A 17,164-nucleotide genomic window follows, 5' to 3' on the forward strand; every position below is an offset into this window, starting at 1 on the left:
TTTAAGATTCTATTCAGCTGTCACCTATTCTTCTTTCTCTCCCAACAACATCCATCGATCAGCTAAGTGAGGATTCCTCCCTGAGTCTCATCAAGAGCTCATGTGTCTGTGTCGTACATAGTATGTCAGGATGATGTCTCTCTACCACATGGTGAATGCTGCCAGAGCAGGAGGGTTGTCCCTCCCACCTGTGAGCTCCAGTGGCCAGCACAAGCCCAGCACATAGTAGGCACTCAGTATAAGTTCGCTGAATGTGGACTGAATCACCATCCATCCAAGTCTTCAAAGGTTCTTTTGAGATAAAGAAATAGGCCAAAGCTAAAGAAAACCAAATCGAGAGTTAAGATTAATTGATACTTCAGTGTGTTAAATCTGTTGAGTGGGCTGATAAGAGAAGGTTACTGAGTGTGGATTTGTGGCCAGTTGCTGACTTCTGAGCTAGTTTGGCACACGCCACATGGCAACAGTGAAACTATCTGTTAGACAAGCTCAGCTCCTTAGGCTCCTCCTGAACCTTCTGCAGTCTGACCCAGGCCCATTTTCTCCTTCCTCCCAAAGCCTCCCTCTCTCATTTCTGAGTCTGATTCCTCTAGCTACACCAAGCAGTCTCATGCACCTGGGGTCTTACTGGTCCTGCTGCTTCCTCATCAAAAATGCCTGATCCCATGTCTACATATTAAAATTTTCCTCATCTTTCAAGAACCTGTTCAGAGGCCATTCTTCCCATTGAGCTTCCCTATGCCAAAAGACAAAAGAATCCTCCTTCTTAAGCACACTTGGAGCACTGGTCACCTCTCTTGAGACCCTCATCACTGATTCTTGCTCAGGACCAGAAAAACCATCATTTCCAGTGGACTTTCTTTTTTTAATCAACCCAGGGGCTCTTCTTTTTCACTTCTATGTCATCTGTTTCCTTCTACTCACCTGCTATAGACAGCTGCTTTCAGCATTTGTCCAGCCACAATGGTGTCAAGTAAATTTGGTGTACAAACATCATAAAGAATGTGCACATTTTTTAGCACAACAAATGGTCTAGATTCTTGCTGCAAAATATTATATGATGAAGCCCTTCCTGTTGAATGACTGAGTGAAAATACCGTATTTCTTTTTGTCCTTATAAATACATTGTTTATGCATCAATTCTTGAGTTTGGGAAAATTTACTTTCAGACACTACCATCTGAAGATTCTTAGTCTGATACTTTAATTTTACAATCAACTTACTGTCATTGTTAGAGTCTAAAGAGTTGCTCTCCTTCTTTTTGAATTCATCTTCTGAGTCATCTAATAATTGTGAAATGTTTTTCTCCATCACTTTTCTTCTCTTTGCAAATATGAAAAATTTTGAATTCTCAACTGTATGCAATGAGCTAAAAGCAGACTCAAAATAGATGATGATTTATTGTGTTACTGAATCATCCCTCCAGGCAAATCCATTCTTCCCTTTTATTATTTTGGCTTCTTTTAGCATAATTGGGAATAATTGATGAGTAATAATGAAAGATAATTCCCAGGACAATGAAAGAGCAAAATATTTAAAAAGATAAGAAAAATAAGATCACAAAGATGCCATCATGTATCACAGATTTATGAAAGGGTCCAATGAGCCCACATAGTGATGACCAAATAGAATGAGTTTTATTTTATTTAAAAAAAATAAGTAAATTTGCTCTGTGTTCTTTGGGAACGCCTCAAGAAGAAATGAAAGCAATGAAATATTGAGCCTTATAAATAGATAAAGCAACTCAAAGAGGAAACTCAAAAACTAAAGTTGGGTGTAATGGACCCTGATCATATACTGAAGGGTATCTTGTTAAAATTTCATACACGTCTATCCAACGTAAGGCCAAGGACAGACTGAGAGTCACAATTGCCCTGTCTTCCTGAAGTTCCCCAGGCCTGGTCAAGGATCTATTCCTATAAGGAACTTAGGAGGTATTCACCAAATGGATTGTAGGAGCCAAAGGTATAATTATTAAGCTGCGACTGTAATTGTCAAGGGAAGGTCACACAGTATTGCTTACCTAAGTGCAAGAACCTGGCACCATCTCAAAATCTTTGCCCTTAGCCTAGAATACTGTTCTTCCCTCCCTCTCCCTTTTGGCTGGGTAACTGCTACGCTTTGTATCACCACTTCCACTTTGGAATTTTTTGTGTATTTTCTTTGTTTTTGTTTTTGTTTTAAGATTTTATTTATTTATTCATGAGAGACACAGAGAGAGAGGCAGAGACATAGGCAGAGGGAGAAGCAGGCTCCCTGCCAGGAACCCAATGTGGAACTGGATCCCAGGACCCCAGGATCTCACCCTGGGCCGAGGGCAGACGTTCAGTTGCTGAGGCACCCAGGCGTCCCACCACTTCCACTTTGAATATCACTTCCACTGGAAAGCTCTCCTTGACTTCCAACCCTGCCATTAGGTGCCCCTGAGGCGGGCTGTCAGAGCGTCCTTCCCCACGCCTTCTCTGCATTTACCACCTAAGGTTTAGCATGTTGCCTCCACCAGGGGGCTGTCAAGCAGGCGTGTTTAGCCTTGTACCATCGGCGCAGTGCTCCCCATGGTGGGCACTCAATAAGCATCTTGTGAGTGAAAAATGCTGAATGAATTCAAACATGTTTCTGAGTACAGATGCTCACCTGCCTGAGCCCTTCAACAAAGTGTTAAGGTGCATGTAATTGAGAAAGCAAAAGTGAAAAGTAAAAGCCCACCTGTAGAGAAAGCAGATCGGGTAAGAGCTTGACTTTCCTGGACTATCCTTACCGTGGGGGGGGGTGGGGGAGGATTGGGAAACAAGCAATATGACTGGAGCAGAGGAGTCCTTGGCTCATAATGCTCACTTGCATTTAGGTGTCGGGTGATTTGTCAGAGACGGACATCGGCAGCGAGGCTCAGCACCCTCGGAGTGGTGTGACAGCCACAGAAGAGAAACTGAGAAACAGGTTGTACGAGTTAGCAATGAAAATGAGCGAGAAGGAAACTTCTTCAGGAGAAGATCAGGAGTCAGAGCCCAAGACGGAGTCTGAGAACCACAAGGAAAGTCTGTCCTCTGAAGACAACAGCCAGGGCGTTCAGGAAGAGCTGAAGAAGGTAAGCGCCAGGAAGTCACCTGCAGGCAGCTCGGTTTGTGCAGCCAGTGTGCAGAGGAACTTCTATATTTGCACAGAGTGTGTGGTCCAGGGGGTGGGGGGAGGGGAGCAGCTATCTCTCAAATGCCCATCCCGTGCACACAGGAGGGCCCCCAGAAACCCCTGTTGATTAGGACTGAGTGGTTCAGTGGGGAATAGGGCCCTGTGGGTCCCAGGCCTCCTGAGACCTGTCCTCTCCTTCTGCTTCACAAGACAGCCCTTTACTTCCAAGTCTGTAATTAATGCTCACAGTCTCCCTCATTGGTAAAGAGCTGTGTTGCTTCCTGCCCCTGCCCTCTCCAGAGGAACTTTGCCTGTGTGTGGAGAGCACCTAGCCATCCCTCTTTTAGTCAACCGAGAAGCTTCAGACCATGGCCTTTGGGCTAAACATGGCCTTCTGCATGGTTTATCCCTGCACTCTACAGGTTTGAGTTTGTCTTAGCCTCAAAATCATTTTCCCGACAAACCTTATGTGGAATCCTGGTGTCTTAAACAGGTAAAAGCCCCCAAAACCCCCACCATCTGATCTACAGTCCCAAACTAACCCCCCCTCAAGTACTCAGGGACACTGCTAAGGAATCACAGAAGGAAGAGCCCCTGGCAGAAAGGAGGTTCCCAGGCAGTGCTCTACCCCCTGTTGATCCTTCCACAGCTTCCCAAAGCACATCCATGCTAGACTTGGCCACTTTAGAGTCTGGATATCCCTGTTGCTTCCAATGGAAGAGAAAGAAGTTAATGTTTGTTGAGTGTCTCCAATGTACCCGGTGCTTTGCTTCTGTTAGTTAATTCGTTTCATAAAAAAAACCCTGGAAGTATGTGCAGAGGCTTGTCTGAAAGGTACTTACCGCAGGCCCATGGCTAGTATCACAAATCTGCTTGGCCCCAAATCACAGGCTCATTCTCTTAGGATGAGCTGCCTCTTCTGTAACTCAGATAAGATCTTGCCTGGAAACATCTAGACTTCTTTGCACTTGTGGTCACTTTTTTCCCTATTCTGAGAGTACATTATATAAGCTAACAAGGTACCAGTAGCCCACATGAATGGGAGAATGAGCCCCTTCTTCTGCTCAACAGCCAAGCCAGGATGCTACATGGGAAGAGCCAAGGCCAAGCCAGCAATGACTGCAGATAGTCAAAGGCAGGCCCAGAGGGAAGTGGAAGCCAACTTCCATGGCCAAGCCCCTGAGCCCTCCCAACAGCTCAGACTGCCTTTCACTCATTCCCATCCCACCCTCCATAACCACTGAGGTCTCATACCTCTCAATCTGTCAAGTCCTTTGCCTGTAGACAGTGCACACACTTGTCCCCTGGCACGTCTGTGGACTAGAGCATGGAGCTTGACCTTCACAGGCAGCCCCTCCCTGGGATTTGGGCTCCAACCCATTACTTTTTCAATGGTAATGGGCTCTGCTCCTCTCTGTTACTTGAACCAATACCCCATTACAGTCACTTTTGTCTCCCAGAACTAAGAGCCAGATGGTAACTGAAGAATATCACATTATTTCGTACAATGGTTCTGCATCCTACTGGCTCTGCTGCCTGATGGTCACAAGGCCCAACAGCTCCTGCTGTTCCAGCAGCATTCCAGGCCATGATGAGTCATGTACTCCCACCCCTTGTCAGCCTGCAGGCCTCACCTTCTGGAGGCACAGCCACCAATCTGCACTGTGCTCTCTTGGACAGAATGTTAACAGAGAAAGGAAGAGCCAGTGGGAGAAAATCTAAGGCAAGCCCCCCATCGTGCCCTGTGCCCTCAAGCTAAGCAAAAAACTAGGAGAGTTGCTTTTATTCAAGCTTCCAAGTGTGTCAGTTTCTCAAAATGTCTTTCCCCAGCCTACCATGAATCAGATATCATTTATTGTATGTAAAAATCCAGATAGCAAACTGAAAAAATAATTAACATATATTTTCCGCATCAGGCATGTGTTACTCTGGGACAGGAAAACAGAAATAAGGCTCATATCTTCAATATTATGTAGAAACAGAAGGATACAGAGATAGGCTTCAAGATTAAACTGAATTTGAAACGTAGCCGTACAATATTTACAGACTCTGAGAACTTTGGCTAGTGTGCTAACTCACTGCCAGTGCTCAGAACAAGCCAGGGTCATTTCTTGCCTGTCACTGTACCCTGTCCCCCAGCTACTTTCCCTGTCCCTCCAGGCCCTGCATGGCTGCTCCAGTCCTTCCTCCACTCAGCAGCCTGAACTGCCCTGTAGCCCCTGACACGGCTCCCAGCACTGCAACAGGCCCACACTGTCATGTTTTTCACTTGATCTCTGGGACCCAGCCCGGGGCCTCACTGTTGATTGGATAAACAAATCTTGACCTCATCTGTAAAATGAGGATAATCCTACCCCCTGATAGAGTTGTGAGGTTAAATTTTATAGCATACGGTTTAGCACACAGCAGGAACTTGGTAAATACCATACCCCCTATAATGACCTTAAGGAAAATAAACTTCACTGCTGTGAGTTAACATCCGTCTGCTGGTGCTGAAGGAACAGCTTAGTACCTATTTCAGGTCAACACCTGGCATGTCAAGCATAGGTCTGTAACCACATCTGGGGTTTTGTCGTGCTATGTGGAATATAAGTGGGAAGACATTGCATGAGAATGCTCCACGCTCCCGTCTTCAGAATCAGAATAACTGTGACTGCCCCTGTGATCCAACCACAGTTAGTTGGTACAGCACACATGTGCACATACAACGCTTGCTCACGCACAGCATGGTTTGGGAGTGGAACTGGGCTCATGTAACTATTTCAGAGGTTGTCTGTGTTCCCCTAATCTCTTTACCATGGCAATGCCCACTGACTCAAAGTACAACTGCCTGAAGGCCCCTGATTCAGCAGGAGCTCCTCTTTTTGTACAGAAGGCAGGCTGGAAGTGAGAAAGAGAACATTGCCTGGGAGCAGCCCTAATTGCCTGGGAGCGGCCCTAACCAGTGACTGATGAGAAGAAAATAAAAACCCCAGCTATTTGGCCTCCATTGCCATGGTGACTCTGGAGCAGAGTTACACACTGACTTCCCCGAGTTCCCCGGCAAACTGAGCTCTAGGCACCCACTGTGATGAACAGTCCTCCTTGACTCCCTTCCCTCCCCTGCCCCTATTCCCCCTCCTCCACCACTATTTCCTGTCACCTCCCAAATGAACTGAATCCCTATCTTGAGTCTGCTTCTGGGATAAACCAGACTAAGTAAGTAACCAAACAGGAGAAATGTAGAGTCCTGAGTTCAAAGTATTTCAGTATTGGGTAGGCAGCAAGGAGATCCAGATGCCCAATTGGCTACTAATTACCTTTGCCTTACTGAGAGGAGCCTTGCCTTACACAGAGAGAGCTTTGCTCGACCATCACTGTCCCCCTGCCTCCACCACTGGCCCTGCTGTCTGGGAGCCAAAGCAGAGGAATGCACATGTTCCCATAGTCACATGACATAAGTAGCTGCTTAGTGTCCTTAGTATGGCAACCTGTGTAGGAATTGGTGCTTCAGAATCCTGTCCAGCAGCAGAACCATTTTATAAACATGCTTTATCTTGACTGGAGTCAGCCCTTTGCTATAGGCAAACTTGTCCTATAGGTGACTCACTTTCTCTGAGAGTCAGGAGGATGGTCCCTGCCATCTGAATTTTAACCAGTTGAAGAACAAGGTTGTAGAACTTGGGGGGCAAGCCCAGAAACATCTTGGGAACTGGATTCCCAAAGAGTCATTTTCTTCTTTAACTCATCTTATTCCATTAAACCTCAGGGGTCAATCCTTTAAACCATGTGGTCCTTAGAGCCCAGAAGTGAGCACATACTCCTCCTCTACTGTTGGGCAGATGTCCATGCCAATGGGTCTGGGAGAAAGTCCTGGCCAAAGCAGTTCTTAGAAGTGTCTGCCTCGAGGTATGCAAGGGCAGCATTCCTGAAAGAAGGAGCAAAAGGATGGCCTGGAACTCCTGGCCTAAGTTTAGAGACTACATTCAGGGGCTGGATCTCCTACAAGCCCCCTAATCTTTCCAGGCTTAGAGCAGTGGTCCACAAGGTCCCTTCTGGCTCCAGAAATCCATGATTCTCTATATATAACTGATTAGATATATTTTTGTTTCCTGACATAAGTATCATTTATGACACTGTTTATATGACAAAAGGCGTCTCATGTACCAAGCTCCTGGAACATGAATGTTTGTTGAAGATCCAAATTAGTAAATTCTTGCATTATAGTCAAATTTATATAGCCAGGGTCTTGAAAGCATTTATTTAAAATGCCTTTGTCTATTACTATTTCAAGTAGCTGGATCATTGGGTTTTGCTTTCACAAGGGGGTCACAGCAGGTATCTTCCCTATGTATAATTCTGTGGAATGATTTTCATCAGAGTATTGAGACTTCTCTAAACTATTGAATGTCTTTCTCCCCCAAACAAAAGATGAATTTATGCATCTTGTCCTGGCTGCTCTCCACTTAGGAACATCAAGGGACCGGGAAACACAATCCTGGTCCGTGATCAAGGAAACAGATCTATTGACCGTTCCAAAATCCCTAGAGCCTTGGGTTTCTGAAGTTTAGTGTGCTTATGGAAACCTTTTTGGTGATATCAATGTTAACATAAAGTCAACTCTATCCACATGTGTCTCACTCCTGTAAAATAACTCACCATTCATATCAGGATTCGGTGTCTTTCATCCTGGGTCACATTCTATTTGATAAGAGTGTTTTCATCTCTAGTTTGTGCTGGAGAAAATATAGTATTAGATACTGACTTGTATCCTACAAGTGACTGATCTCAGTAGGCCTATGCCTATTGAAGAATTAACACCTCTTTTCTAACTTTCCATTTAACTGTTGCCCTAGTGGGAAAAGAAGCTTTAGCAGGCACTTAGAGCTACAGCTCTTATCCACAGTGCTTGAACTGGTGAGGAGGTTCCATACCCCTCAGGATGTCATTGGCATCACTCATTCCCTCAACCATGTGTGTATGGGGAGAGGCCTGCCTGCCTGGGAGAAAGTTCCGCAGATACTCTCCTGGACTACTGGGGCTTCAGAAGAACATCATCTCCTCTAGATGGAAGATCAACTGAGCACTAGAGAAAGATTGTCCAGAACTCCAATGCAAGGATTCCTTAAAGCCTCTGTGTAATGCAGGTGTTAATCCGAAAGACCAGGAAAAACTGATGTTGCCTCAGCCACAGCCATACAATGGGACATAGGACAGATGCAGTTTGAAAAGAAAAGGGCAGAGTTACTCTAGAAGGTTGCAAATAGAAAGGTCTAGAAAGGCAGTGATTCAGAGCTCGTGCCCCACAAAAGCCCAAAAGTTACATGCCCTGAGAAAATGGGACTATAGAAGGTAAGAGGGGAGAGAAGGCAAAGAACATATTATGTATCTGCAGTTCTGTAGAATAAGCAGGATTGTGCTCTTGGAAAACATTTGAGTAGAGAGAATATAAAAACAAAAGAAAAAAAAGAAGAAAGAAAGAAAGAGAGAGAGAGAAGAAGAGAGAAAGAAAGAGAAAGAAAGAAAGAAAGAAAGAAAGAAAGAAAGAAGAAAGAAAGAACCAGTTTCATATACAAACACAAATACCAAAATCCTAAATAAAATATTGGTAAACTAAATGTTTCAGTATTAGGATCACATGCCTATACAATTCAAACATTTATTCTGAGAATGCAAAAATGAAGTTAATAGCAGGACACTTCATCATTATAATAAATAGCTTAGTAAGTACTATTTTTTAAAAGCACAGAATAATCCCAACTGATGCCAAAATGGCCCTTGGAAACACTGAACATATATTCCATTAAAAAAAAACTCTCAATGAAATAGATAATTCTGATGACAGATACTCATCTCAAAGCACCTAACAGAGTTTTTCCTGAATGAGAACTCATTGTAAATTATCAAAAAAAGGGATCCCTGGGTGGCGCAGCGGTTTGGTGCCTGCCTTTGGCCCAGGGCGCGATCCTGGAGACCTGGGATCGAATCCCACGTCGGGCTCCCGGTGCATGGAGCCTGCTTCTCCCTCTGCCTGTGTCTCTGCCTCTCTCTCTCTCTGTATGACTATCGTAAATTTAAAAAAAAAAATTTAAAAAAAAATTATCAAAAAAAATCTTGACCATCATAAGATCTTACTATTTTTATAGATCTACTATTACGAATAAGTACATGATGAGTTATGATTGCAAATGCTTTTATATAAATTTTTATTTTGTTAATTAAAATAGCAGGTACATACATTTGAAAAATAAGTATGTATGGTGTTAAGTCTTATTTTAAATTATAGGTGGATACTTTGATATTTGTAATGATTTTATAAATAATGATTTTTGTAAATAATGATGTTTATATCATTTACAAAATAAAAAATATTTTTTAAATAATGATATTTACTACTTTTAAAGAAGTAAATGAGCAAAACTGACTATACAACGCAGACAGAAGAAATTGGCAAAGTGGTTAAAGAACTATCCTCAGAAAGAAGCTAGTCCCAATGATCTTTGCCAATAAAATCCATCAGTCATTCATGGTAATAATGACTCCCACATTATTTAGCATTTAAAAAACTGAAGGTATTCAAAAAAATTGAAGGTATCCAAATTCACTTTATTTATTTAAAAACTTGGTCTGAATCTGACCAAAAAATCACATGCCTCCAAAAATTTACATACTATCTCACAGGTTAATAATAAAAAAAAATCTTAATATGTTAACAAATTGTTTCCAACTGCCTATTAAAATACTAATTTATAGCCGTGCCCAGGTGACTTGGTCAGTTGGGGACAGGGAAACACAATCCTGGTCCATGATCAAGGAAACAGATCTATTGACCATTCCAAAATCCCTAGAGCCTTGGGTTTCTGAAGTTCAGTGTGCTATGGAAACCTTTTTGGTGATATCAATGTTAACATAAAGTCAACTCCCAGGGTCCTGGGCTCAAGCCCTGAATCAGGCTGAGCAGGAGGCCTACTTCTCCCTCTTACTCTCCTTGCTTGGGCTCTCTCTCTCTTTCTCTCTCAAATGGATAAATAAAATCTTTAAAAAAATACTAACTTCCAATGACCAAGTAGGATTTTATCTAGGAATGTAATAATCTCAACTTTAGGAAAACTATTAATATTTTTCATTATATTCACAGATTAAAGGGGGAAACATAATTATTTTGATAAATTCCTAGATTGATGTTTGACATATAGTAGGAAATTAATAAGTATTCATAAATATTGAAAGAAGCATAGCTGATAAATAGGAAACTAAAAACTCAACAGTAATAGCTATTAGCTTTTTGAGACTTGCCATTTGATGAAAATTATGAAAACTGTAAAGAATGAAAATGATTTAGGGGTGCCTGGGTGGCTCAGTTGGTTGAGCATCTGACTATTGGTTTTGGCTTAGGTCATGATCTCAGGGTCGTTAGATTGAGCCTGTGTTGGGCTCTGCACTCAATGCAAAGTCTGCTTAGGATTCTCTCCTTCTCCCTCTCCCTCTGCCCCTACCCTGTTCATGCTCTCTCTAAAAAAAATAGTAAATAGGCACTTGATGGGATGAGCACTAAGTGTTATACTATATGTTGGCAAATTGAACTTAAATTTAAAAATGTAAAACAAACAATAAAAGATAAAAATAATAATAAAAATGAATAAATAAAGTCTTTTTTAAAAATGAAAATGATTCATATAGACTCCCAGGAGGAATTTTACTCGCTTATACATCAAGTAATAGGAATACAGACCCCAGCCCCAGCTATGAACCCTGACATGGCCTTGAGCCAGCTCCAGCCCCCCTCAGCCATAGGAGCCCTTGGAGAACACTGATCTATATGATTACCCACCTGCAAGAGGAATGTGGAAGTCCAGGAATCCATCAGAGAAGTCCCAGCACACTGTTGGAATAAAAACAAATCCAAGACTGGACACATTGGAAAGGGTAAAAATAACAGTTTGGCTTAACCCATCTCACCCCATGCCCAGGGTGGCACAACTCAGTGCCTGTGATCTCTCCCACAGGAGAAAGTAAGAGCATATGGGTGAGCACCCAGCTTCCTCACATGTGCAGAACACTACCAAAGAGATCTTATTGATTGCCCCATTCAAAATACTGAGTCATAATCTACATGAGTAGGAGATGATGAGCAGGTATAAGAACAACAGCCAGGGCTCAGAATCTATCAAATGGACTCAGATCTTGTTAACTGCATCATGGACTCCATCTAGAGGCCCACCCACCACTGGGATACTTCATCCACAGGTCCCCCCCCACTGGCCCACAGACACCCTCAGTGCTTTGTGTGCCTTACCCACACACATCCCCACCCCATGGCTGGCTCCCTGTGTGCACTTCCAGTGGCTATAGTGGGAGCAAGCTTTGGCAGATGGCTAGTAAGCATGCATTTAAAACAGGACTGAATCTGTAAGCAAAGGAGAGGTCAGAAACTTGAGGGTAGCACTGCCCTTAGGAAAGCAAAAAGGAGGCTGTCAGCACTCAGCTTGGTGCTTTGCAGAATTAAGAGAAGGCATACAAGCTTACAAAATCAGCCTCAGGAGGGAGGAAGAAGTGTGGATCAGGAGTATCTATAGAAGGTCTGAGAAAGCCTCAGAATCCCTGGTTAAGCTGATGGAAGGTATTTCTCTCCTGAAGTCAGTCAGTACAAACTGGAAGAGGTGACTGTTATTTCAAATGCAAAGACAATAACACAAAACTTAAAGGAACATGAAAAATCAAGGAAACATGACACCACCAAAGGATCACAATAATTTGTCAGTAACTGATCCCAAAAAAATGGAGATTTCTGATTTACCTGATGAAAAATTCAAAACAGCTTTTTAAAGGAAACTCAATGAGCCATGAGAAAACACAGAAAGTCAATTCAACAAGATTAGGAAAATAGTGCATAAAACAAAATGAGAAGTTTAACAAAGAGGTAGAAATCATAAGAAGGAACCAAACAGAAATTCTGGAGCTGAAGAATACAATGAATGAAATGAAAGATGCAATAGAGAATACGAATATCAGAATGGATCAAGCAGAAGAAAAAGCATATGAAGTAGAAGACAGGACTTTGGAAATTATCCAGCCAGATGAAAACAAAGGAAAAAGAATGAAAAAGAGTGAAGAGAGCCTATGTGAACTATGGGATACCATCCAGAGAAGCAATTTGTGAATTATTAGAGACCAAAGAGGAGAACAGAGAGATAGAAAAGGGGACAAAAAGCTTATTTTAAAACATAATGGTTGAGAACTTCCCAAATCTGAGGCAAGACTTGACCATCCAATTTCATGAAGCTTGTAAGTTCCCTAATGGATTAAACTCAAAAATATTTTCTCCAAGACACATCACAATAAAACAAAAATGAAAAATAAAAAGAGAATCTTAAAAACAGCAAGAGGAAAGAAGCTTAGCACTTTTATAAGGGGATCTTCATAAGGCTATCAGAAGATTTCTCAGCAGAAACTGTACAGGCTGATACAGTGGAATGACATACTTAAAATGCTGAAGGAAAAAAAAAAAACCTGCCAACCAAGACTACTTTATCTGGCAAAGTTGTCTTTCAGAAATGTAGAGATAACCTCATTCATTTCCAGACAAACAAAGGCTGAGGGAATTAATCGCCATTAGACCTGCCTTACAAGAAATGCTGAAAGTTCTTCATGCTAAAATGAAGATGCACTAATTAATAATATTAAGGCATAAAAATACACAGTACACTAATAAGGTAAATGTATAGTCAAATTAGTTTTGTATGCATTGAAGTCATTACCAGCATAACATATACTGCTATATCTATAAGATGTTTTGTGTAAGCCTTATGATACAAAGCAAACTCTATAGTAGATACACAAAAAATAAAGACATGAGATTCAAAGCATACCACTATAGAAAATCATCAATTCACAAAGGAAAGGAGCAAGAGAGAAGGAAAGGAACAAGAGAAAAACAAAACAGACAGAAACCAATTAATAAGATACATTCATTAGTCTTTACCTGTGAATAGTTACTCTAAATGTAAATGGATTAAATTCACCAATCAAAAGACATAGACTGACTGAATGGATAAAAAAAAAAAACAAGACCCAATGACACACTGCCTATAAGAGACTCACTTCAGCTTTAAAGACTCACTTTAGGCTCAAAGTGAAGGGATGGAAAAAAATATTCCATGAAAATGGAAACCAGAGGAAAATAAAGGTAGCTATAGTTATATCAGACAAAATAGACTTACTAAATGCTGTAATAAGAGGCAATGTCATTATAGAATGATAAAGGGGTCAATACATCAAGAGTATATACAAATCATAAATACATATGCACCCAATATTGGAGCATCTAGATATATTAAGCAAATACAAACAGATCTGATAGGATATAAGCAACCATATAATAAGAACTGGAGACTTCAGTACTCCACTTTGAACGTGAATAAATCATCCAGACAGAAAATCAATAAGGAAATGTTTGACTTGAGCTATATTTTAGACCAAATATACCTAAGAGATATATATGGAACATTGCATCCAACACCAGCAGAATACACATTCTCCCAAGTTTACATGGAGCATTTTTTAGAACAGAACATATCATAGGTCACAAAGCAAGTCTTAACAAATTTAAGAAGGTTCATGTCATACTAAGTATCTTTTCCTACCACAGTGGTATAAAACTAAAAATCAATAATTGGAGGAAAACTGGAAAATTCACAACTATATGGTAATTATACAACACACTCCTAAAAAAAAATCAGTGGGTCAAAAAAGAAATCAGGAGTGGCTTGGTCGGTGGCTTAGTCAGTGAAGCATCTGCTTTTGGCTCAGGTTGTAATCCTGGGGTCCTGGCATTGAGCCCTACGTCAGGCTCCATGCTGGGCAAGGAGTCTACTTCTCCCTCTCCCTTTGCGCCTCCTCACCCCTGCTTATGCTTTCTCTTGGTCTCTCTCGAATAAAATAAAATAAAATAAAATAAAATAAAATAAATAAAATATTTAAAAATAAATAAATAAAAAGGGCAATAAAAAACCTTCAAACAAATGAAAATGGAAACAAAATACCACAACTTATGGGTTGCAGCAAAAACAATTCTAAGACAGAAGTTTATAGCGATAAATGCCTACATTATGAAAAAAAGAAAGATCTCAATAAACAACCCAACTCTACGCCTCAAGAAACTAGAAAAAAAGAACAAAGCCCAATGTTAGCAGAGGGAAAGAAATAACAAGAAAAGAGCAGAAATAAATGAAATAAAGACCAGAAAAACAATAAAAAAGATCAACGAAACTAGAACTGGTATGGGGGAAAAATAAAATTGACAAAACCTTAGCTAGACTAGGAAAAAGGGGAAAAGATTTAAATAAATAAAATCAGAAATGAAAGAGGAGACATTGCAACTAATATCACAAAGAGAATACTATGAAAAATTGTATGCCAACAAATTGGATAACCTAGAATAAATGGATAAATTCATAGAAATATACAACCTACCAAAACTGATCTTGAAGGAATAGAAAATCTGAATAGGCCAATAATGAATAAGACTGAATCAGTAAACAAAAACCTCTCAGCACAGGAAAGCCCAGGACCAGATGGTATAGTGGTTCATTCTACCAAACATTTAAAGAATTAATGCCAATCCTTCTTAAACTCTTCCAAAAAGTTGAAGAGGAGGGAATACTCCCAAACTCACTTTATGAAGTCAGAATTACCCTTACATAAGGACACTATCAACTACAGGCCAATATCCCTAATGAATATAGATGCAAATATTCTCAACAAAATGTCAGCAAACTGAATTCAACAACACATTAAAGAATCATACACCATGATCAAGTGGGATTTATCCCTAGGATGCAAAGATGGTTCAATATATACACATCAATAAATATAATATATTACATTAATATAATGAAGAAAAAATATAATTATGATCCTCTCAATAGATGCAGAAAAAGCATTTGACCAAATTCAACACCCTCTCATAAAAAAACTCTCAAGAAATTGTGTAGAGAAGGAACATACCTTAACAGAGATGTCAGAGATGACAAGCCCACAGCTCACATCATACTCAATGGTGAGAGACAGAAAACTTTTCCTCTTTTGCAAGAGTGCCCACTCTCACCATGCCTCTTCATCATAGACAGCAAGTCCTATCCAGAATATTCGGACAGGAAAAAGAAACAAAATGCATCCAATTTGGAAAGGAAGAAGTAAAATTGTCATTGTTTGCAGGAAATATAATTTTATATAGAGAAAATCCTGAAGACTCCACCAAAAAACTGTTAGAGCTAATCAACAAATATAGTAAATTTGTAGGGTACAAAATCAACATACAGAAATCAGTTGTGTTTTATACACTAACAAATAAATATCTGTAAAATAAAAAAAAATCCCATTCATATTAGCATAAAAATACAACAAAATACCTAGGAATACATTTAACCAAGGAAGTAAAATATCTGTACTCTGAAAATTATAAGACTTTGATGAAAAAAATTGAAGAAGACACAAACAAATGGGGAAACACCCCACATTCATGGATCAGAAAAATTAATGTTGTTAAAATGTTCATACTATCCAAATCCACCTGTAGAATCAGTGCAATTCCTATCAAAATTTTATCAAAATTCCAATGGCATTTTTCACAGAAATAGAAAAAAACAATCCTAAAATTTGTATGAAACCACATATGATTCCCAAATAGCCCAAGCAATCCTGAGAAAGAAGAACAAAGCTGGAGGCTTTGCACTTCCTAATTTCAAACTATGCTTCAAAGTCATAGATGTAAAAATAGTATGGTACTAGGATAAACAGAGACATATAGATCAATGAAACAGAATCAAGAGCCCAGAAATAAACCCTTATATATTCAATTGGGAATACTTAATGGTAAAAGGATAATCTCTTCAATAATATGAGAGAACTGGATAATCTCATACAGAAGAATGAAACTGGACCCCTATCTTACACTACTCACAAAAATTAACTCAAAATGAGTTAAAGACTGAAACTCTAAAAGTCCTCAATATATATAGGGGAAAATCTTCTCAACATTGGTATTGGCAATGATTTTTTGGATGTGACACCAAAAGCACAAGTAACAAAATAATATGTGAAATGAATAAGTGGAACTTATATCAAACTGAAAAGCTCCTGCATAGCAAAAAAAAAAAAAAATCAGTGAAATGAAAAAGCAACGTACAGAATGACAGAAAATACTTGCGAGCCATATATATGATAAGGGTTAATATCCAAAATATATAAGGACCTTCTACAATTCAATAGCAAAAAAGTAAACAACCTAATTTAAAAGTGGTAGAGGACCTCAATAGACATTTTTCCAAAGAAGACAAATAACCAATAGGTAGGTACATGAAAAGAATGCTTAATATCACTAATCCATCAAGGAAATGCAAATCAAAACCACAATGAGATATCACCCCACACCTGTTGGAATGGTTGCCACCAAAAAGATAAGGGAAAACAAGTGTTGGAAAGGATATGGAAGAAAGGGAACCCTTGTGTACACAGTTGGTGGGAATATACCAATGTACAGCCACTGGTAAACAATATGGGAGTTCAATTACCATATGGTCCAATAATATCCAGTAATATCTGGGCATATATCCAAAAGAAATGAAATCAGTATCTGGAAGAGATATCTACTCCTAACTTCATGGCAGCATTATCCAGTAACCAAGATATGGAGACAATCTAAATATCCATCTACAGATGAATGGGTAAAGAAGATGTGATATATATGTACAATGGAGTACTCAGCCATGAGGAATAAGGAAATCTTGCCATTTGTTACATGAAAGGACCTTGAGAGTGTTATGCTAAGTGAAAAAAGTCAGAGAAAGACAAATACTATATGGTCTCATATATAAAATCTAAAGAAGCTGGACCCATAGAAACAGAGAGTAGAATGGTGGTTGCCAGGGTCTGTGGGATGGATAAAATGAGGAAATGTTGGTCAAAGAATATAAACTTCCAATTATAAGATGAATAAGTTCTGGGGATCATACAGCATGGCGACTATAGCTATGACAACACTATATTATATACCTGAAAG

At 40.0% G+C, this 17,164-nt stretch overlaps 1 protein-coding gene across 3 annotated transcripts in view; it reads left to right on the forward strand.

Moving 5' to 3' along the window:
* MYRIP (myosin VIIA and Rab interacting protein) overlaps positions 1-17,164 on the forward strand; it is a 365,531-nt gene that overhangs the window by 315,266 nt on the left and 33,101 nt on the right. For all 3 annotated transcript variants that reach the window (XM_055321757.1, XM_055321756.1, XM_055321758.1), the window contains one exon: positions 2,846-3,085. In XM_055321757.1, the coding sequence (XP_055177732.1) occupies positions 2,846-3,085 (240 nt within the window). The remainder of the gene's footprint in view (positions 1-2,845; positions 3,086-17,164) is intronic.

This window comes from Nyctereutes procyonoides, unplaced genomic scaffold (genome assembly GCF_905146905.1).
Source record: "Nyctereutes procyonoides isolate TBG_1078 unplaced genomic scaffold, NYPRO_anot_genome, whole genome shotgun sequence".
NCBI classification, from domain to species: Eukaryota; Metazoa; Chordata; class Mammalia; order Carnivora; family Canidae; genus Nyctereutes; species Nyctereutes procyonoides.